The sequence below is a fragment of the Anolis carolinensis genome, chromosome 4 (genome assembly GCF_035594765.1).
Source record: "Anolis carolinensis isolate JA03-04 chromosome 4, rAnoCar3.1.pri, whole genome shotgun sequence".
NCBI lineage: Eukaryota > Metazoa > Chordata > Lepidosauria > Squamata > Dactyloidae > Anolis > Anolis carolinensis.
Window position 1 is genome coordinate 92,726,733 of NC_085844.1, and position 24,079 is coordinate 92,750,811.

Genomic DNA, 24,079 nt, shown 5'->3' on the forward strand with positions numbered 1-24,079 from the left:
ATAAAGTGCTGAGCTGGGTCAAAAGGGAGGGCCAAGGACTAATCCTGCTCAAAGATCTGCAGGAATCACCAAGTTTTCAATTCCTTGCGGAAGGAAGACAGTGAAGGGGCTTGTCTGATCTCTCTGGGAAGGGCGTTCCCGAGCCGAAGAGCCACCACCAAGAAGGCTCCCCGGCCCCAAGATGACTTAGGTGAGAAAAGCATTGTATCCATCTTTAAAGGTCCACTGGTCCACTAGAGGTCAAAATGTTTCCCCCCAAAATAAGAATCATCTCAAAATGTCCTCTGGAGAACTGGAAAATCTAATAATATGGTAAAAAATCTCACTTAAGGGGGCAAAAAAAGAGAGATGCAATTTTCCTGTTTTTCTTTTACTTTTGGTGGGAGCAGGTATGTGGGGGGTAGCCCTCCAAGGGGTTATTTTCATGTCAGGAGCAACTTGAGAAACTGCAAGTCGCTTCTGGTGTGAGAGAATTGGCCGTCTGCAAGCACACAGCCCAGGGGACGCCCAGATGTTTGATGTTTTACCATCCTGTGGGAAGCTTCTCTCATGTCCCCGCATGGGATGTTAGAGCTGACAGATGGGAACTCATCCCGCTCCTCAGATTCGAACCGCTGACTTTTTGGCCGGGAGTCCTGCCAGCACAAGGTCTTAACCCATTGCACCACCGGAGGCTCCACCCTCCGAGGTTTCCCCTAATCTTCCATAGTTGCTTATCATTCCTCTAAAACAGTAGTTCTCAACTTGTGGATCCCAGATGTTTTGGCCTTCAACTCCCAGAACTCCTAACAGCTGGTAAACTGGCTGGGATTTCTGGGAGTTGTAGGCCAAAACACTTGGAGATATTCCTTTGGGAAAAATTTGAAAGCCTTAAGTAGTTCATAACTTTTTGATTATGACTTATAGATAGATCTCAAGATTGCACTATGTAACATGATTTTGTTCCTGGATTATGCATGTCATTCCCTAATCTGTTCTATCATAAAAAAAAAACATGGGAAAAGTGTATTCAACAGCAAAAACTTTGTCTTTGTGGGACATCCAGCAGCACATTTTGCTATAGTTTTTCAATGTATATTTCATTGAGTTTCGACCAATTCAACAGTCTGTGGCTGCCACAAAAACAAAGTTTCTGGAGCATAACTACTTTCAAAGTAAGTACCACACAATTAAACTGGAAATAACACTTTTAAACCAGGAACATAATTTTTTTCTGTTTCATAGTGTTATGAAAGGAAAAAAAAACAAGTTGTGGATTGATAATGGGAGAGGAAAGATTTTAAAAGCAAGAAATTGCTGAAAATGGTGAGGTACGCAAAAATGCAGATGTAGAATAATACAGAATTAATTACATTAATTGCAATGAGTAATTAGTTGATTGGTTACATCTTCAGAAAGTAAAGCTGGCATTTGCAACCTCTTCGGAGGCAAACCCAAGTTTATACACTGAAATCCTGCCTAAACTTTTTTTGGGAGGGGGGGGGGGGGAAGGGACTTACCAATAATAACTTCACAGGACTTGTAGGCTTGTGAAACTTCATATGCACAGCGCATCTCAGAATATGTAATGCCTCCAATGACAAATACAATCAGCTTTGATCCACTCTTCCGCTCATCCAAGTGACTAGTTTTGGGTTTGTTACGAGCGCTGCAAATCGGAACACAAAAAAGTACTATGCAGTTTGTTCATATCTACCAGTTGTTCATAGCTATAAGTGGTAATAATAATAAAAATAGCAGCTATACGTATTTTATCCAAACACAATTAAAATCACTAAAATAAATTAAATCACTTACCTCACAGCTCCTGAACCATTCCAGGGCGCAGGACACTGAGAACAATAAGGCCACTCTTTTGAATCAAGCTTATTTTCTATAGTGTCCTGAAAGAAAAATAGTTCTTTTTAGCTAACTAAAGTGGCATTTAATCAGAGCTCTCCAATTTCTCCTGACTGCCATGCAGATATGGTATCTGAATAGGCCATCAAAAACCTCCTGGGTGAAATATGGAGACACATTAACAAAGACATGGAACTTAGGTTTTTCAAGAATAAGCTTTCTTTCTGGAAAATGGAGAAATCACTGCTCATTAGAACCTGATTCATATTAACTATGGATTTTCTTATGTGAAACACTGAATGAGAGACTGCAGCCAATCATTCTGAAAGGAGGCATACAATTCTTATCTGTTGATTTAATTGATGTAGAACTTCTCAGCTGCTACACAAAATGTGAACCCAAGCCTATTGCAGATATGGTGCAGCTTAAAAGACCCAGTGTAATGGCCTGGGACTTCAATACTGAATTCTGGCTGAGGTATTCTGGGGGCACCTTCTCAAAGGAGCAATGCAACATGTGAGTGTCTTTTCAGCTTGAATTCCTACCTTTCACGGGCCCAAAGAACATCAACACTTGCATGTAAAATCCTTCAATTTATTTCCTTCATCCAAATCCCTCTTACCATCCCTTCAAATACATGGTTATAAATATCTTGCATATAGACCGTGGTCTCTTCCTTGTAGCCTTTGGTTATATTTTCTCAGCCTCTACTCTCTCCTGCTCTTTCTCTCACACACTTCCTCATCTAATCTCCAGCCATGCTTCTTCATCCTAACTTTTCAGGTGCCGCATGCACATAGAACTGACAATCCATCATTACACTTTTAAGTTTATAACTTTCAACCGCCACCTTTCTTGGAGTCCACAAGAGAACTCGGAAAAGCAACACTGAGAAGTTGAAGTACACCTTTACTAAATAAAGGCTAATTTCTGACAGCTTTCGTTTTCATATTTTTTCCAAAAAGGGCTAACACCCTGGGAATTCCCAACATCTTTCTTATTGTCTGAAATTGTTTAAATTAATGGTATTGCATGACATTGTGGGATTCTCTATAATAAATGAATAGATGAATCAAGAATAGATTGCACTTATATGCAAGACAGGGTTTTTTTCCCTCCAGAAAACAAGTTGGAGTAAAAAGTCTATGGTATGAATGCAATTAAAATAGACATGAATTAAATGTTCTTATATGTAACTGTAGGAGGGCGCCTGAAATATTCTCTAAGTAGTGTCTTGTGGAAATATTACCTCCATGACATCCTTAATCATTGGTGTCCATCTAGAAAGCTGATATGTTTCTTCTGAAGAGCGATTCCTCCTGGATGATTTGCGTTGTTGTGATGTGGACTAAAAAGCCAAAGATAACTCTGTCTTTTAAAAAGCAAATGGTATCATAAAACAAAAAACACAGATCTGAGATCTGATACAGCTGAAGAAAACCAGACATGCGAGCATAATACATGAAGTCACACTATAGAAAACTGGTACTTTGTGAGCCAGCTAAAATAGCATTTCACTAATTATTTGCTTCGCTTCACATAAATCTAGGCCCCTTATAATAGCCTGGGGCTTGCTTAAACATTACAGCCTTATTCTTTGAATTTAATGTTTTCTGATTACCTTGGCTGCTATGAAAGAAAATGCATAAGAAGTGATATTATTATATATAGAAAACAGTTAAGAAATATCTCCATATTTGACCTTACAATTTATTAATTGTCCATCTCCCATTATCCCTCTAGAGAGATAAACAGATATATATCTTACTATAGATACAAGACTGATATAAGCATAGAATTCCGGGTCCAATAACACTATATAATATGATTTTGTTCCTGGGTTATAACAGTCATTTCCTAATTGGTTCTATCAATAAAAACACGAGAAGTGTTTCTAAAACTGCAAAAACATTGTTTTTGTGGGACATCTTGCAGCACATTTTGTTCTACTTTTTCAATGAATATCTCATAGATTCTCAACCAATTTAACATAGTTTGTGGCAGCCACCAAATTGAAGTTTCTGAAGTATAACAGCTACTTTCAAAGTAAGTGCCACACAATTAAACTGGAGATAACACTTTCAAACCAGTAACAGAAGATTTTTCAAATTTCGTTACATAGCATTATTGGAGTCCTACATAATTCATAAAAGAATAATAAAAACAATAGGAATTTGGGTAATTTTATAGGTGTATTTGACAGGGATGTTAAAAAGTTGTCGAGTTTATTTCTAATAAAATCAATCAAATACATTTTATGTGTTGTTGAAGGCTTTCATGGCCGGGATCACAGGGTTGTTGTATGTTTTCCAGGTTGTATGGCCATCTTCCAGAAGTATTCTCTCCTGACGTTTCGCCCATATCTATGGCAGACATCCTCAGAGGTTGCCTGCCAACCTCTGAGGATGCCTGCCATAGATGTGGGCGAAACGTCAGGAGAGAATACTTCTGGAACATGGCCATACAGCCCGGAAAAACATACAACAACCCAAATACATTTTATGTGAAGCACTTTTAACACATTCCAAAATCTTTTATGAACATTAATTATTAGTATAATATGATAATCACATTAAATGCTATTAACTTGAATAATAGCCTGGTATACATTTTCACTAATCTATTCCATCCACAATTATATCATGCAATTTGCACAATATTGATTGAAGTTGCATAAATCAACCCCATTTTAATATCTGGGGTTTTAGAAAGAAAACTACTTTGTTGATGGTTTCAAGCAAAAACCAAGAGAAGCATGAAACCCAAATGGCAGAGATGAAAGTGAGAGCAGACCCTAGAAAAACAAGCATGGTATTTTAATTATAGCTAAGACAGAAAGAGTTAGCATGAAACTGCCCAAGAAAAAAAATGCAATCCTTACTGTGGTGAGAATAGGTACACCAAGGTGCTTCCAATTTTTGATCATGTCGCTATCATTTTCTATCTGTACTTTTTGGATCAGCTTGTCCAAGGTCTCTTGAGTAGTTCCTTTTCAGTATTTAAAAATAAATGTAATATTTGGAATTAGTACATTGGTGATATTTATACATGAGGGGTTTCAAAGGAGAGGGATTCAACAATGTTGTTCTGCTGATGGAAGGAGGTCCATCAGCAGGATTGAGAGCATAGGGCTACCTGCAGATCCCTAAGTGCCCTTAAAATCTGTTCCAGGACTGGAAAATCCCACAGAAAAGATTTTTGGGATGCACAAAGGTCCCATCCAATCTCTTCAGCAATATAATTGCAATAAGAAAACCTTTTTCTGAACATAATGGATTGGATCCCAAGTTAACTAACTAAAGGAAGATTCAATAGTTCCCTTTCCTTCCTCCCAGTTGACATCCATGCTTCTCAAAATGCCTCAAGGGGCTCTCAGTAAACAATGTGTGGCTGTCTGCCAGAGGCCAACAGAGAGAGAAGGCAGTGGCCTAATGCTGACCTTAGATCATTAAGATTAAAGTAGTAGTTTTCAGAAAATTTGTTGAAAAGTCGTTTCCCAATTCTTCTTCCTTCTAAGTTTTTCAGCCTCCTCAAACCTTCCGAAAGACGTTTCAGAGATTACAGGGCACTCTAGAGAAGAGGGGAAGGGGAACTTTCCCTCTATAATCATAAACAATACATTACCATAGCTATTCAAAAGGTAGCCCACTGGGTTCAGGACTACAACTTAGTTAACTTATATACTTAAAATCCAAGAAAACAACTCTTTAACATGGTCTAAGCAGTTCTATAGCTCCATGGAGGCACATCTTCAAGCTCTTGCACAATTTCTCTCAATGTAAATTAGTAATTGTGAGCAAGTAAGCTTATGACATATTTGCAATATAACATACTGTATATGTGTATAAATCTAAGTTTAAGTTAAAAAACCAACCTCAAAAAACTGAGATGACTTATCTAATTGTCAGTCCAAGTATTGTATTTTAACTCGTACCTTCTCTGAGCAGAGTGGCAAAAGGTAAGAGCTTAGTCTGTCCTAGGATAACCTAAGAGAGGTGCCGACCCCTTTGTTCTTGCCATTGTGGTGCCATTTCTGGCCTTTCTGAACAGCTTGGGTGAAAAAATGATGGTGGTGATGGAAACCAGGGGCAGCTGATATTGTCTCCTCTCCATGAAATGACCCTCAACTTAATCCCCAGGTCCTATCAAAATCCATAATTTCAACCCAGAAGGACTGCCCCTGATTTATAAATGAGGTTGCCATATATGCAAATACAGTGTTTGCTCACTACTTTGTGGTTCACTTTTCGCGGATTCACTGTTTCGCGGTTTTTCAATAAACTCTAAAAGACCTTTATAAATCATTAAAAAATTACAATTTACAGCCTAAGGAAGGGAGGAAGGAGAAGCCAAAGGGAGAGAAAAGGAGCCCAAGCGGCAACGGGAGGAGAGGGAGGTGATTTATCAACAGGCAATTGGTTGATAAAAACTTAAAATAGTGCATAACTACTAAAATAATGTATAAATATTAAAATATAGTGTCCCTACTTTACGGATTTTCACTTATTGCAGGTGGTCCTGGAACCTAACCCCCACAATAAGTGAGGGAACACTGTATATATGGCAAGGTACAGCATGTGGAATATTTGCTGGTACTCAGCCACATCCTGCACAAGATTGTAGTCCTCATCAAGGACCTAGGAGATGAATTAGTTGGCAGGGAAAAGGCCCTTCCACCATTGACCTCTCTGTCTGCCTGTCTTCCTTTCTCTCCTCCTATCACCTTTCTTGTTAGACTGATACTTCTCAGGAACATGCCTTTGTCTGGGCATATAGCAAGTCCCCAAGTCCTCCATTTTGTTCTTCTCCTGTGAGCATGAAGAGAGATAAGATGTCTGCTGTAAATTAGTTAGATAGTTATGCCCTAACTTTCCTATCTAGTTATGTAATTTTTTGAATGAAGTGTTATATTACTTTTTAAAGCTTGACTCTGCTCCTGAATCGCTAACGTTCAATAACTCTACTGCTGGCACTAGAAGCTTCTGATCTGTTGAACTGCTGCTACTGCTGTTGTTGCTGATTTACCTTTTTGAATGCTTTTTCCTTTTGAAAATTACCACCCAACAACATTTACAGTATTAAATATGGATAAAAAGTTCTAGTAGGCTCTTTAAACCTTACCATTTGTGCTGAAGATATAGAGAAGGATGGCTCTGATCTTATCATAGCTGTCATGGTTTTTGTTGAGGAGCACTGGAAGAAGGACCTGCATGGAGTCTCTCACTCTCTGCCCCTCCGCATCTGCTCCTAGAGCCAAATCCTAGCCATGAGGGAAACAGTCTTAAATTGAAGTAACCATTCCACAAATTCAGCTACATTGCTTTCACAGTCTACATTTGGCCTTGATAGAAACATGACAGCAGTTGCTATGTTGGCCAGATGTGCCACCAATAATCACCAAGCAAAGTGTTACTTTATCCTCAGAGAGTAGCCAATGGGACCTCTGTTGTTACAATGCTACTAGTATTTCTCTGGACCAAATAGCAATGTATAGTGGAATGTTTCACATACCTGTTCAACTTTGCACAGCTTTTCTACATTATTCTTAAACTTATTCATGCAATCTTCTGCTATGTTCAGGTGCACTACCTGCTGCAAAACAGAAGCAAAGATGTGTTCATAATCATGACACAGGAAGAGAAAGTGTCCAATTCTAGAGTCACTATTGAGTAGAATCGTTTAATACATCCAAACTTATATTCTGTGGGTTATCCTTAAGAATCATAGTTCACATTTGGTAAGACACAAGATTTGACAACGCAGTTAAACCTGATTTTCTTATCATTTTATTTTATTTATTTACATCACTTTTACCTTGACAAGAACAATAACTACATCCAAACATAATGTAAGTTATTAAGAGCTGTAATCCTAACAGAAGAGAGTACATCTCATGAACTGAGAGGGAAATAAGTCTGAATAAAACATGCTTAGGGCTGACTGGAAGTCATGACATTACAATATAGATGTTGAATTGGCAGCTTCAGTATTATTTTCATCTTTGGTATGTACAATACAATACACACATATACACATAAAGTTTAGGACAAATTCATTAGGTTTAGCATTAACAACAACCAACAACAACACTTTCAAGATGCCCATATGTTGGAGATTAATAAGAAGAGAAGGTTCCTTTTAAAACCCCTGCTGTTTTAAAATCAGCTCTGCTGAAGTCCAAGATTTATCAAAATTTTAGTTTGGGCCCAAAATTACCTCCAGATCTGTGGCAAGATGAAAGATTTTGGGTAAAATACAATACTAGCCTCTGCTAGTGGAGAATCAAAGTCCATAGGGTGCATGGGTCAAACTCAAGGCCTATGTACTGAATCCGGCCCACCATGTCGTTGTATGTGGCCCTCCAGATGCTGGACAACAACTCCTGCATTTCCTCATAATTAGAAATCATGACTAGAGCTGATGGGAGTGACATTTGGAAGGCTGCAGTTTGGCTTGTTTAATCGGGATAGTGGGGTTTGCATTTAGATACAAGGCTTGAGGATATGATGTTTGACTTTAAAATAGCCTTTTAGCTTTCCCCAACCTCAGAGCCCCAAGTGCTATTGGGTTGCCATTCCCGTTATTCCAGTCCTCGTGACAAATAATCAAAAGTGATGGGAGTTGTTGTTCAATAACATCTGGGGACCCAAACTAGGTAAAAACTAAAACTTGGCCATGTAAACAAATCTTATAGTTGGCCCTCTGTATCCATGGATTTTCCATCCATGGATTCAATGGCCCTTCGAAAGCAACCATAAAGGCTGATGTGACCCTCGATGAAAGTGAGTCTATCATCCCAGCCATTCAACATGGTCTCCAATATTTATGTGTGAAGAGGAGCACTGTTCAGCCAATATAATGGTGGTTTGCACCTTTATACCCAGCCAGAGGATAGATACAATCTTTTTTTTTAAAAAAAATTAAAAACTCACACTATATCAACACAGCACAGGACAGTTTAACATTCTTCTTACCTTTGTAATCTGTTTGCGGAAGTATGGCATTTTTTTCATGAGTTGAGCCAGATTACTTAAAGTTTGCTGAAAAATAGTTCAAAAGTTCAGTCTCAAAATACATCACAGTCAACACACCTTTCAATGTTTGCTACACTTAATGAAAACTTATGATCATGAGCTTTGGGAAGTCTACTAGGACTGCAATCTATTGCACTTACATGGAAGAAAGAAACATTACAGGAAATATGCTTACAAGTGGCACTGTACATGTACTGTTCTTGTAAATACCAATGAAGAATCCAATGTAGAATAATTCACTCCATCTGAATTTCAATACATCTTACTTCCAAATCCATTATGTATCAAATTGCTGATCAACTTTTAAAATGATACACAGCAGAAAGTACCTTAAAAGAATATTTGATGCTATTTTAAGATAAGTTCTTACCTTCCCTTCTGTTGCCTTCCTTTTTGAAGAAACTTCTTTCATAAGTTTGGGTATCTCCCTGAAATATAATTAAATGTCTTGTGAATAATTCTAAATTCAAAATAAGCAGAAGTACATTTCTAGGGCATTGTCTGCTTAATGAACCACAATGCTTTAAACGTTAACTGGCTTAAACGTTTAGATCAGAACTTTCCAAACTGTGTGTCGCAACAGGTTAGTGTGTTACACAAACGTAACAAGAAATGACAAAAATAGTGACAACAAAAATCAAATATTTGGGAATATGGCTAACGGCAAAGAACACACAATTATTAGAGAATAACTATTACTCGAAATGGAAGGAAATTAGAAATGACTTACAGAAATGGAAAAATTTAAATATATCCCTATTGGGAAGAATAGGAGTAGTAAAGATGAATATACTACCGAAAATGTTATATTTATTTCAAAATTTGCCGATAATTAGAAATTCCAAAGTGTTCGATGATTGGAACAAAGATCTTTCTAAATTTATATGGAAAGGCAAAAAGCCAAGAAATAAATACTGACTGATACTAAATGATAATGACTGATACTAAAAATAGGGGAGATTTTGGACTTCCTAACCTCAAGTTATACTTTGAAGCCTGTGTGTTGGCATGGCTAAAAGATTGGTCAAATTTAAATAAAGAAAATATTCTGAATCTAGAGGGTTTTGATCTGAGACGTGGCTGGCATGCATACTTATGGTACAACAAAAGAAAGGTGGGGAAAAAAATTGGCAACCACTTTGCCAGATCATCACTAATTAAAATATGGGGAACATACAAAAATATATGTATGAAAAAACACCAATGTGGATATCTCCCCTTAAAGCAAATAATAGTAAACTCCTGGGTTGGTCGAAGTGGTCCACGTATAAAGAAATTCTGATTAAAAAGAATGCTGGATACCAATTAAGAAATCAAGAAGATATAAAGCAAAAATATAGAAATCTCTCATGGTTCCAGTATGCCCCAAAAGGGAATTATATATGAAAGACAATAAAATTGGATTTAGTAGCATAGAAAATTTTGGGACAAGATTCTTCAGAATGAGAAAAAGGAAATAACAAAAATCTATAACAAATTATTAGAATGGTCAACAGAAACAGAAGAGAACAAAAATGTATGATAAAATGGGCAAAAAATATTGGACATTCAATTAACTTAGAAGAATGGGGGGAAATGGAAGGAAAAAAATATATACCTATGCAATGGCCTTGAAAGAGAATTGGATGAAAATGTTCCACAGATGGTACATAACACCAAAGAAATTAGGTATAATATACAAAAATATACAAAGTAACTGTTGGAAATGTAAGCCATTATTGGCTCATATGATCATATCTGGTGATTTTGGAAAATAATACATACAGAATCTCAAAAAATACTTTAAAAGTCTTTCCCAATGAAACCAGAATATTATCTACTCGGACTAACGGACATGGAAACAAACTTTAATTTAAATGAAGATATTCTACTAACTTAGATAAACACAGCAGCAAGAATAACTTTTGCAAGACAGTGGAAAACACAAGAGATACCAACAAAAGAACAATGGAAGGAAAAAAATGGAGGAAATTCATGATATGGATAGACTAACTTTTTTGCTGAAGGAGAACAGAGGACAACCCATAAAGAAAACGGACTGGACAGTTTGAAGACTATATGAAAAAATGTAAGGAAGAAGTACAATAGACTGAGGACTCTGAATGGAAAGTGATGAAAACAACCAGGAAAACAACAGAAATGGACTAAGAATGATAAAAATCTCATGACGAAAAGGATGGAACATCAAACAAACCCCTCCCTCCCATCCACTTCGCCACCTTTTCGGACCCCCCCCATCATACCCCTTTTACCCCCCTCTGTAATACCTTTACCTCTTCTTTTCCCCTTTGCTTCTCTTTCCCTTCCCCCCCAAATCCTAAATCCATCTCTCTCTTTCCCAAATCCTCAACTTACTCATTTTCCCCATCTCTCCCTATTCACTCCCTTACCCTTAAATGACCCCCTCCCCATCTTTTTAAATATGTATACTTTTTGAAAATCTTAATAAAATTATTTTTTTAATGACAAAAATGACAATAATATTTTTATCTTACAAATCATATATTTTGAAAATATAAATGAAATATTTTCATGAAATAAATTGTAATAACAAAATGTACGGAGACACAATGTATCTATGTGTTTCTGAGAAAACTGAATTACTGTGTCATAAAATGATGCAAATCTAAAAAGTGTGTTATCAAAATAGAATGTTGGGAAAATTCTGCTTTAGATAAAAGATGAAATAGCCTCAGGAATGTCTAAACACAGATGGTGGGGGCAAAGAATTTTGTTACAGAAATTTATAAAATTTTTCTAGCCAATAAATAAATATATAGGAATAACCTACTTGGATAAGCAACATCGTAATGATTTAGAAAAGTAACCTGTAAGTCTCTCATACTTGCTTTTCTAGATAATCTAACTAAAGAGCTATATAGAATATAACATAACATATTCTATATATCTTCAGTATTTATCTACATCGAGATAAATACTATTTTAAACAACAAAAACATGAGGACTTAGACCACATCTAGGTTAAAGGTTTCCCCCTGACGTTAAGTCTAGTCGTGTCCGACTCTGGGGGTTGGTGCTCATCTTTCTAGGCCGAAGAGCCGGTGTTGCCCGTAGACACCTCCAAGGTCATGTTGCCAGCATGACTGCATGGAGCGTTGTTACCTTCCTGCCAGAGCGGTATCTATTGATCTACTCACATTTACATGTTTTTGAACTGCTAGGTTGGCAGAAGCTGGAGCTGACAGCGGGTGCTCACTCCACTCCCCGGAGTGATTTAATAATTATCACATATTTTTGGGAAACAGCAAAAGAGATTAAGTCACACATACTCCAATACATCTGCAATATGCTTATGTCGAATTTTCACCCAGAGGTCATCATCTTCCTCTAGGATGGCTTCCCTTTCTTTCCCACTTGCATCTTCCGTTTTATACCTATATTTAGAAAATAAATCAGTTATTAACTGTAGTTGACATATGTGAATGTGTAGAATATTTCTTGCACAGACACTTATTTGCTACAATAGGGGAAACACATATATAATTCCTTCTGTATCAAGAATCTGGTAACAAAGTACACAACCAAGACTGTTCTTCCTAGAACAAAAATAAGTAACTGCAGTAGGTTTGGGAGCCAATTCCCTGCCTCCTTAAAATGTAAAAATAGCTACCATTTGACAAATTATTTGAGGCTGATATACTTTATTTGAGGATGGCTCTCACGCTGTCAGTCAGAATTAAGACAGAAGGGCCTCAGGAGAAGAGGAATCAATATTATATTATCATTTGTGGCAAGTTGCAGTCTCTGTATTCTCATGATGCTTATTGATTGCACAGCACTGAAAACCTGAATACTTAGGTGAAAGGTTTACCTTAAACCTCACTGCCATTTATTTCCTCCGCTCATTTTCCTGTCACCTGTCCCACTTTCTACTTTTCACCTACATAACTTTTTCAGTGAGTCACACAAAACCCCTTTAGCTTGTTCTGAATATTAACAAGCACCAAATGAATGGGATTTGATGAGTTCAGCTGTTTCACTAATTAACAGGAAAATTAACCTTGCAATTTCAAGCAATCAGCATTAGCAAATTAATGTTCAATGCTAACATTCCAAGCTCAGGGCAACTCAGCCTTTCTTAGAAGAATGAAGGAGGATTACATCTGGAGAAGTCAAGAGACACAAAAACTGCTCTGGGGAAGGCTATTTGACTTCAGTGCCATACTTTGTCCATCTCCATCTCCAGTTTAGAATAAATAAAAGTATACTTACTAAGAAATAAATCCCTTCAACATCAGTGGATTTGACTTCCTAGTAAACATGCACAGGCTAGGCTGAAAAGATGCATATACTGTATTTCACCGAATCTAGGATGCTATCAATTCCAAGACGCACCCCTGCCTTTTTTGAGCTTCCATTTTAGGGTGAAAATATTTTCCTTAAAGAAACAATTGACTTTACAGAGATTGGAATCAAGGCAGCTGAAGATAAAGAAAACTAGCTGAAAGATGGGGAATAAAAGAAGCAAAGAAAATGGGGAAATCCAGCTGAGAGATCCGGGTGAAGCTTGATGACTTCTCTCCCACTCTCAGCCACCGCTGGCATTTCTGACCCTCTTTTACAAACAACAACTCCAAATGGAGAATATTGCCAATTTATCCTTTAGCCTCAATTTTTTTTTAGGGGGATGCATCTTAGAATCGGTGAAATAAGGTATATTTAGCCAGACTGCAATGTATGAAAATATTATAGACTAATAAGCTAAGTATCAAGTTTGTTTGCTTCATGCTTTTACTTTCTAATCCTTCTCTGTGTATTCTAATTATACATAAAGCAACTTTGATGTTGATTCAGTTTCTTCACATCCTCAAAGTTATAGAAACTTTTTCATTTTACCACTGGGAAATAATCTAAATATTGACTTCACATGCAATAACAAAAAAGATATGGGGATGAACTAGTTTACACATTAACTATAACATGCTTAGCAGTACATACTTTTATTAAGCAGATACCTACTAACTAAAGGATTACTACAGAGTACTAGTGCTATACCACAAAACACTATTTATAGGTATAGAAACTCACATAAATTGATTCAACCAGAAAGCAGTAGAAATGTAAGAGGGGAAAAAATGAGATGTTAGTTCATGGCTGGATTATCGAAGAGGGAATCAGCTACCAAGTAAGGATTTTCTGTGGCTGAATGCATTCGATACTCCATCTTCTGTATTTACTTTGAAAGTTGGACTCTTGTAGAAATCTATAAATAAACTACAAATACTAATTGCTGGTTCTTGGTATTTTATGGTTAGTCAAAGTGAGACAAAGCAAGGCTAAAATAGATTTTATTAGAATTTTTGCTCCAATAAATAAAGCTTAATTGAACATTATTTTAAGTTATGCTGTGGAAAGGTACTCTCCAGCCAACTGACAATGAATTGTAAGTGTCTTTCTGAATGGGGGAACACTCATGCTTCGTTTAACAAGTAGCTCTGAGAGTTACTTTTTAAATGTCATCTGCTCAATTACTTGTTGCAATAGTTAAAAAGAAACCAATTACAAAGAAACAAGTAACTTGCTACCTTACTTTTAATTTTTGAAAGGGTGGCTCTGTTGCATTCTTTTTGCCCTGCAGTCTCTGGATAGAAGGTAGATTATTCTGAGTCCCCTCAGGTGAGAAGGGCGGGGTATAAATGTTGTAAATAAATAAATAAATAAATAAATTATTGTAAACGCTTCAATGAATAAATTTTACTAAATAAGATAAACTAGGAGCTGTGTTACTTGTAACTATTCATTTCCAAGTCCTAAGATTTCCAGCAGCATAACAGGGATAGCGTGTACTGATTTGCAAATAACAAGCTGGCATTTTAAGTGTAGAACCAGCATGACGAGGGCAGTTTGAGCATGCTTACATATATACTAACATGAAGATAAGCAAAATAGAAAAAAATAGAGGAGTTGTGGAGTCCCAAGTATTGTTTGGAATAAAAATATACTAGTAACTTTAAAGTTCTAACCAGAAGTGCGCTCAAGCTCTACCCTGTGAAACAGAATCTCACAAATTGTTATTCAGATGTCAGTCTCATTTTATCACTTACTCATTGGCAAGTGTCTTTATGAATAGCAGCTTAGTATTTTTTTAAATCATTGAGAAACTAAGAATGATAGATGCAAGAATTTCAACTATCTCTAGTGAATTATCTGCTTAAACTAGATTATTCACATGTTTCCAAGGAAGAGAAGACCACAAGCAGCAGACATTAGCCTGAATACAACTGGGTTAATTCCTACTTCAATGAATCTATTGAAACAATTACTGACTAGTGAAACCATGTAGAGGTAAATTCCACTACATCCATTGAGCCTATGTTTAATGCGTTGAGATTAATGCTAGGATTTAGTCTATTATTTCCGCTTACAATGTCCCAAAATTTCTCATCTTGAAGTTTCTGCGTGATTATATGAACATGTATTCAAAAAAGGTCTAAATAAAGTTATACTTGCTTGTATGTATCATTTTCAATTGGTAGCAGATCATAGGCCATTGCTTGAAAGGTGAGTTCATGAAGCACAGTTGATACTGGATCAAAGCCACGATCAATAATTAATAGCTGGGAGTGGGTTTTGCCCTTTTAAAAATCAGATAATATCCAGCTTTTAGGCAAATAAAACAGAAGGATGAAGAGCTCTCAATATTTTTAATATATAGTTTTATTCAACCTGTATGCAAGATTTATTTTTACAGCTCTTTATAAAGAAAGCTAAGCGCCAGAAAATGGAAGTCATAAAACCAATATTTAAAAGATACAGTTCCTTCCAGCAGAATCAAAATTGTAACTCCCTAAACTAATTTATGCCAGTTAAAGTCTTTATCAAGGACAATCAGATACTTTGCTTCACATAGAAATCTTTTGGATTTCTTCAAAGGAGTCCACACTGTAGAAATGGCATATTAAATCCCACTGTGGCCAAAGAAGATTTAATTGAAAGTAACTTGGTGAGTTTGATAATACTAGTAGCTTTCTATTCAGTGCAGATTTTGTAGCTTGTTTATTCATTTGCAGTTTTAACAATTCAATTCAATAATTCAAAGGTGAATTATTACCTGTTTTCCAAATAGTACATTCCTAAATGCTTTGGTAAGATTCTCTGTGGTGATAGCATTTCCCAACAATAACAAGAAATCCAAAATGTGGATACTACTCCAGAGGTCTTTCTTATTCCAACTTTCTCAAAGTAAATTAACATTTCACTCTACCTTCACTTTGCCTCGTTCATCCATTTTGTAATAATTTTCAAGCTTTTTCTCAACTAGTTGTGCAAGTTTGCTAGCATTATCCAAAGGCTTGCTGAAAAGGACAAAAACAAACATTTTACCAACAGGTTACTTGTTTCAGCTTAACAATAGTCTGTGTTTTTCTTGTCTGGCTTTATCAAGCATCTACTTTGTGCAATCATTTCCCTGCATAAATGTAATATGTTTAATTTTAAACCCATGTTCCAAAAATACCTATTTTTGCAAAACTTCCACCTACCATCTATCACATAGACAAGGTAAAATAAGTTAAGTCTTCTTTTTCTGGAAATCAAAAAGACTCCCAAACTCAACACTTTTTGCTGCTGCCACCACTTCTATTTTTGCAGAAAGGGGGCACGGCACACATTATCCCTTGCTGAGTTTTTCTTAAGCAGTCTGATGAAATTTGAGAGGTGAAAGAGAAGTGGGGAGGATTCTGGGTTCTACTGTTGGACCTGAGAAAATTCTCTGAAAAAAACCAGGAATCAAAAAGGGGAAAGTCCAAATGCATCCAGTTGCTGCAGGTTCAGGGAATGTTCCCAAACTCCACTTCCTGGTCAAGCCATATTATGCATTCCTTCTTCCCAAGATATTGCTGGACAGGTAGATACCCTCGCAATGGGAGAGCAAGCATGGTGCAAATTGACCAGCCATGTTGAAATGTCACACTAGACAGCTTTATCTGCATTTAAAAAAAATGACAGTACATTACCTTAAAATCTTCTGCTGAATATTCAGTGGATATGCGCTGCCTCCTTAAGTTTAGAACAGGCAACACATTGATCAGAGATCCCAACAGCACTGAGAACCCCTGTAGTAGTTTAAAATAAAATCTCCACACCTACCTCTTGTACCTCACACCTGGGTTTTCTTCTAGCGTAGCACATAAAGTAACAATTTGATCAGCTATTTGTTCCATTACAGTCTCATTCGCCTTCTCCACAATGGGACTGTAACAGTGATAGAATGCGTTTGGAACATCAAGAGTAAAGACCTAAGACAAGAAATAATTTCATTATAGACTGTTAAAAGATTGAGAATGTGATACAGGCAGGCAAGGGCCTCTTTAAAACTGGCATTTTATTTTTAAAAACACAAAAGAAATCCTATGTGAACTTCTGTTTATTACACTATGTAACAAAATTTGAAAACTTTTCTGTTCCTGGTTCGGAAGTGTTATTTCTTGTTTAATTGTGAAGTATTTACTTTGAAAGTAGTTGTTATACTCCAGAAATTTCATTTTTGTGGCTGCCACAAACTATGTTGAATTGGTTGAGAGTCTCTATGAGATATTCATAGAAAAACTAGAGCAAAATGTTGCAGGATGTCCCGTAAAGACAAAGTATTTGCAATTTAACTTTTTCCATGTTTTTATGATAGAATCAATTAGGAAATGACGTTTATAACCCAGGAACAAAAATAGAGTTACATTGTTGTTATTTATTGTATTTGTATGTCCAATGTAGCTTTCAAAACAATTTAAAAAATACTTGCAGTAACAATTTAAACCACACAAAACAGTATCAAATGGTTTTAAAAATAAAACACAAGTTTTAAAAAGAACATAATATCCTTATAAATGTTTTCCTGCTTAAATGCTAAAGGCATGCTTGAACAAAAAATGTCTTTGGCAACCAGAAAAAGGATAGTAGGAGGGGTGCAACCCTTTGAGGAAGGTACTGGACCTGCTATGCAATAAAGTCATCCAGTCTTGGCTTTGTTCCAAAGTGAGCAGTTCAGAAAGTTTAGGACTCTCTTTATGTGACAAGAAATACAGTAGAGTCTCACTTATCCAACGTTCTGGATTATCCAACGCATTTTTGTAGTCAATGTTTTCAATATATCGTGATATTTTGGTGCTAAATTCGTAAATACAGTAATTACTACATAGCATTAATGTGTAATGAACTACTCTTTCTTTCAAATTTGTTGTATAACATGTTTTGGTGCTTAATTTGTAAAATCATAACCTATTTTGATGTTTAATAGGCTTTTTCTTAAGCTCTCCTTTTTATCCAACATATTCGCTTATCCAACATTCTGCCGGCCCGTTTATGTTGGATAAGTGAGACTCTACTGTATTAAAAATCTTCTTGGAGGCAACTCTAGTTTTATGTCATAAAATGAATTTAACAGAAATATTATGCAATCTCAGAACAGTTCCATAATTGTTATTTTTTTGCCTTTTTACATAAATTACTCTGGTCTTGCTAATCAAGGGGAAGGGAAAGGAGCTACACTTAGCATGGAAGTCTCACCACAAAATACTGGAAGTGTGATCTAGCCAGTCTAATACCTACATGCTTTCAGATATATTTTGACAGGTATATGAGCTAACATTGGTTTCAGAATGAAAGCAACATTCTCAAGAAGCTGAGTTTACTATTCAGTATTACATTTGGCATTACTTCTGTGCTCCTACAGTTTTGCAGCATACACAAAAGTTACACAATATAAAACTGATACTGTTTTCAGTGGACAAATCAACATGTGAAAACAGAAGTACATTAAATTAGGTTTACCTGTGATTCATATGGGAAAAAGTTTATATTTATTTCTTTGCACCGCCTTATAGCTTTTGAGCAAGATGATTTCATTCTGTTGAAAAGCTTGTCATCACAAACTGAGAAGAAAAATAACATTTTCCCATTGTTATGCTATAGTGACATACTGCAAGCTTCCTTTTTTTGAAATGGTTCAAAAATTTGCAAGTTCTATCAAAATTAACTTCAAATTCAGCAAGTTAAATGCATTAAGAATAATTTTGCTTTCAGTTCTTGTGTGTTTTCTGAGTTACAAAGAACATTGCCTAGGAAATAATGGTTAACTATATTTTAAGCATCAACACAGAGAATCAAAACATCAAATGAAGATATTTGGCCATGGATAGTCATACCCGAACCTCAAAATTATTTAATTCATATGACGTGATTCTGACACTTTTCTTTATACCACTAAATCTAACAAGGTTAGAAACAAATCCTTATCAGTGCTGGCACCCTTATTATGGAACATATCCTTTAAAGCAGGAGACGAGTAAGGCCATTAATATTGTTATGAAAGCTGAAAAAACATTTTGACTACAGAAGGAGGAGGGAAACATTAATTATGTACTAATATTTATTTATTCTATTTTATCTGTTAATACATTTAGACTATACGATTCTAGGCTGTTACAGATTTCAAGAGTGTTTTAACTGATTATTGTTTTAACTGATATAAGGTCATACTGATGTAAGTTCAAAACAAATAACAGCAACTCCTATTCCCGGCTTCTCCTTGCTTCTTTTATGGATGTCATAGCTTTTTTCCAGGACTGACTTTACTTCCACCTTCACAAACAAACTTAGTCAATTAAAATTCCAAATACATGAACTGCTACTTCAAGACACTGAGTCACAAGCTAAGCACAGTTAATCTTACCATTCGTAAAGGAGAACTTACATACAAGTTACTGATGACAACAACAACAACAACAACAAACTTGGTTTATATACCGCTCTATCTCCCATGGGGACTCAGAGCGGTGGCACCCTTAATATTACATCAAGTCAAAGCTCATTACCTTATTACAAGTTTGCAGCCACTGCATATACTGTAATCACTTTTCAGAATATGAGGACCTGTTAGCAGGTTACCTTTTCACCTTAATAAACACCTGAATATTATAACATCCAAGCATCACTGTCCAGCCTAAACAAATGACCACAGTTAAACATTTGCATTCTCAGTCAATAAATACTTACAGTCGGTAAAGTAAACATATGCTGCTTTGTACTTGCTGGATGATTTACTTACAAAGTCATTTATAAGACCATCTACAGACTGAAAAACAAAAATAGTACATTGCAGTCAATTACAAGTACCCTTTACAACAGTTTTGATTTCAAAGTAAATGAAAACATTTAAAATGCTCCCACACAAAACCATCTAGCAGTAACTAGGTGGCAAAACGTCAGAATAAGTTTGAAATCTAAAAACAAATGTACACACATTTCTTTAAACAGTTTGCCAAAACAAAGTCAACCAAAGAAAACAAAAAGAATCCATTAGCATAGGGTGTAAAAGCTTAAATAGGGTTGTTGTGTGTTTTCCGGGCTGTATGGCCATGTTCCAGAAGCATTCTCTCCTGACGTTTCACCCACATCTTTGGCAGGCATCCTCAGAGGTTGTGAGGTATATCACACAACAACCCTGTGAATCCGGCAATGAAAGCCTTCGACAACTTGGTTAAGTATATGTGTATGTATTTTGGAAGAGTGTATTTAGAATGAAGCAAAGACAGGAGTGTAAGAATGTAAAGAAGTGTGTTTTTATTTTGATTTATAGATGTCATGTTTGTTTAATTTCGTTTTAAAAGTCATGTTTAACCATGTTTAAAAGGGTAAGTATTAGTTACCAGTGCGAGGGGGATGGTAGCCAGCTCAGCATTCTGAGGCAGGTTACCATAGCAACGAGGGCGGAGCCAACCGCCGTTTGGAAGGAAAAGGAGGGAATGTTTTAAAAAACAGTTTGTGATTTTTAGTCACAGGGAAGACACTGGTTCCAAGTTAGGGAAACCAGAGGAACTCAGATCTCTAGTGGTGTTAAATTAAGCAAGTTAGGTGACTTGTTTAGGTTTATTTGTAGAGTCTGAGTAGTAAGGGGAAGAAGTCCCAGTTAGATCCAAAGTGATCAGTTAATAACTTTGCAACCATCATCTAAGTGCCTTTAAAGAAGTTACTGTAACCACTAAGCTCTGTGCCTGAAATAAACTTGTTTTTGTTCTTCAATATCCAAGTCTCTGTCACCTATATTCAAAACTAAGTTACGATACCATCTAAAGTAAATAAGAAGAATAAAGAAGATAAATTCCCCTCTGCCTGACATCTCCACAAATTGGTGGCAGCGGATATAGTTAAAAATATAATAATATAATTAATAAAAAGATTCCTCCTCTACCCCACATCTCCATAAATTGGTGGCAGCAGATATAGTTAAAATATAATAATATAATTAATAAAAAGATTCTTCCTCTACCCCACATCTTCACAAAGAACAATTTATTTAAAATACAATTTAAGCAAATCACAGGCAAACATGGTTTACGATCCTGTCTTAATGTGAAAACATTAGTGCTCTCAATTTATACATACTCACAGAATTCAAAAGCAAGCCAAGATACTTCCAATGTGTTTTTTTCTGATATGTGCTAAGAGAATGGGATGGGAGGAAGAATTATACAATTTCTGTGCATCAGTAAACTATGTTTTAGCATTACATGTTAAAATGGGTTTCTGCACTGGGATCAAAATGTTTTACTTTAATGAAAAGGAGCAAAATATCCTTAGATTACATTAATATGCCCTCCCTTTAAAGCAGGGGTCCCCAAACTAAAGCCCATGTGCCAGAATACCCCTTTTCTCGTCTTCTGTTTAGTTGCAACACTTTTTGTAGTGGAAAGATGGGGAAGGAAGGCTCGAGGTGGTTTGGAAGGCTATTAAAAATGCTTGGAGAAGGGGGAAAGGGGCTTAGCGGCTCAACTGAAAAATAATGTTGGCTTCTGCCAGTCTAGTTGGTATGCAAGGGTAAAACCCAACCCATTGCTCCTCCATGCCCTCCTGAGAAAGACAGATTTTTAGTATTGGGTTGCAACAACATGTCTACACTAAACAATGCAATAAAGTTTGACCTGGAAATAATGGGATTCTACTGTAGTTGATTCTACTGCAGCTGGGTGTGTGCTTCTGTACACCAGGTAAGATTAATAGTTGCTTCCACAATCATTAACTATGAATATGTAAAGAGAGAAAAGAAAAGAAAAGAAAAGAAAAGAAAAGAAAAGAAAAGAAAAGAAAAGAGGAAAACAGATTAGCCTGCTTCACCAGCTATCCTGACATGTTGAAAACCTAGGGGAATCTTTTGTTGAAAATGAACAAAATTTGGCTATCAGTATTTTAAAAAATCTAAAATCAGGACAGTAAATAATGAGCAACACTACAAAAAAAAGGGGGGGATTCCAGACAGGAAACAATCGGGGCCAGCTAACACCTCCCAACAAAGGATTCCCCCAGGCAGGAAGCAGCCAGGCTTTGAAGCTGCAAGGCCATTCGGTGCTAATCAAGGTGGCCAATTGCAACATTCACACCTGCCTCAAACAGATAAGAGTTTGTTCTCCCACCCTAGACATTCCAGAGATATATAAACCTCACTTATTGCCTAGTTTCCAACAGACCTCACAACCTCTGAGGATGCCTGCCATAGATGTAGGAGAAACATCAGGAGAGAATGCTTCTTGAACATAGACATACAGCCCAGAAATTTCACAGCAACCCAATGATTCTGGCCATGAAAGTCTTTGACAACACATTATCCCTATTCTTTTCACGTTTCTACCTCTGGTACCAAATTTTACGAAAGTAAAGCCCAGGAATAATTCTACTTTGTCAACTGAGGTATACATGTAGGGAAATTATATAAGCCAGTCATAGCAGTGGGAATTAATTCAATGTTTCTTCTACATGCACACATTATTGTATTATTGGTGTACCAATAACGTGCATGTTCTTTATGATCAGATAATTGTTTACAAGAGGAGAATGGAATTCAGCCCAATATGTTATTTTCTTTAGAAAACTCACCTGTGTTGTAGGTGTGATAAGATAAATGGCTTTCATGTGAGGGACTGGCTCACGGTTTTTGTAAACATTCTCCACAACTACAAAAGTAAGTGCCAATTAGAAAACACTTAGCATATATGATATATCTACATTTGCAACAAACCTTTTTATCAGTTGCTAAAAGGCAAATCCCATTTGCAAGCTGGATCTGTTAGATTTCTATCCTGCCTTTCCAAATATAATAACATAGATCGTTCATGACTACCAAATAAATTCAGTTCAAAACATAACTGTGAAGTAAAACATCTTGTAAAACATAGTCAATAACAGGAAAATGATTTCTATATTAATTCAAAATATTTTGTGGAAAACAAAAAAAATACAACACTAATAATTAGGGCTACATTATTTCATCAATTAGAATAATTTATTTAAAAAACCAAACATCTCTAATTAAGCATATATTGAAATAACAGTTTTAAAATAAATGAACCCACAGAACTTTAGATTACAAAAAAATCTATAAAATGTATGTCCCCCCTTTTCTTACACATCCAGGAAATGCATCTTCTGGGAAGATGCCTGCTACAATTCACATAATTACTTTCTAAAAATAAAGACATTAGACTGCCTATGAAATTATTTTTACTCATTTGGAAGGATTGCTAATAGAACTATCAACTCACTAAAAATCACATGGTTGATTCAGCTTCTATAATCAGATTGCAAATCCTCCATTAACTAGACATTTAGCAGCTAGATCAACACAATTTAATTAGGCTTATAACCTAGCTGAGCAAGACCTTCAATACGGTCAGAGAAAGGTGGCACATTGATAGCCAAAACATAAACTAGAAGTTATTCCCTTGAACAATAAGAGCTGAAATAGGAAAAAAACATTTTGTTAAATACTAAGATTGGAAAGACCTGCTCCTACTACTTATAAGAGAAAATGCTTCATGAAAAAGCATTAATTTTGTTCATATGCCGTTTTCCTATATATTGTTGGAAATCAGAATTATCTGGTTTGTTACGCTTTAGCAAAACTGCAAAGCATTAGACAGATGACACTGAAAAATCACTGAATGCCCCAGATATTTCTAAAGCTTTATAGCGCGGATAAAACTGTATGCACCACTCTCTTTGGAGAGAAAAAAGAAGCAGATCTAGAAAGCACCAGACTGGTAAAAAAAAACCTGTATCAGAGTAGCTAAAGCTTTTAGGCACAATAGACAGTGAAGAAGCTAGAACTATCTTCTGCCAAGTTTTTCATTTTCCAGGGCCCATCCTTTTATACAGAAAGGCAATGAATTCAGAATGCATTTGTTAGTCAATGGAACACT

General features: G+C 36.1%; 1 protein-coding gene across 2 annotated transcripts in view; it reads right to left on the bottom strand.

The window, feature by feature from the left end:
• Positions 1-24,079, bottom strand: part of stxbp3 (syntaxin binding protein 3) — a 45,370-nt gene that overhangs the window by 2,566 nt on the left and 18,725 nt on the right. The window contains exons 4-18 of one of the 2 annotated variants that reach the window (XM_008115041.3): positions 22,758-22,834; positions 19,884-19,962; positions 18,660-18,760; positions 16,983-17,131; positions 16,099-16,189; positions 15,345-15,469; positions 12,164-12,268; positions 9,244-9,301; positions 8,814-8,879; positions 7,351-7,428; positions 6,961-7,099; positions 4,721-4,827; positions 3,089-3,187; positions 1,798-1,883; positions 1,500-1,648 (exon numbers count right to left, since the gene is read on the bottom strand). In XM_008115041.3, the coding sequence (XP_008113248.2) occupies positions 1,500-1,648; positions 1,798-1,883; positions 3,089-3,187; positions 4,721-4,827; positions 6,961-7,099; positions 7,351-7,428; positions 8,814-8,879; positions 9,244-9,301; positions 12,164-12,268; positions 15,345-15,469; positions 16,099-16,189; positions 16,983-17,131; positions 18,660-18,760; positions 19,884-19,962; positions 22,758-22,834 (1,509 nt within the window). Of the gene's footprint in view, positions 1-1,499; positions 1,649-1,797; positions 1,884-3,088; positions 3,188-4,720; positions 4,828-6,960; positions 7,100-7,350; positions 7,432-8,813; positions 8,880-9,243; positions 9,302-12,163; positions 12,269-15,344; positions 15,470-16,098; positions 16,190-16,982; positions 17,132-18,659; positions 18,761-19,883; positions 19,963-22,757; positions 22,835-24,079 lie in introns of both variants that reach the window. The other variant, XM_003223598.4, reaches the window with a different exon arrangement.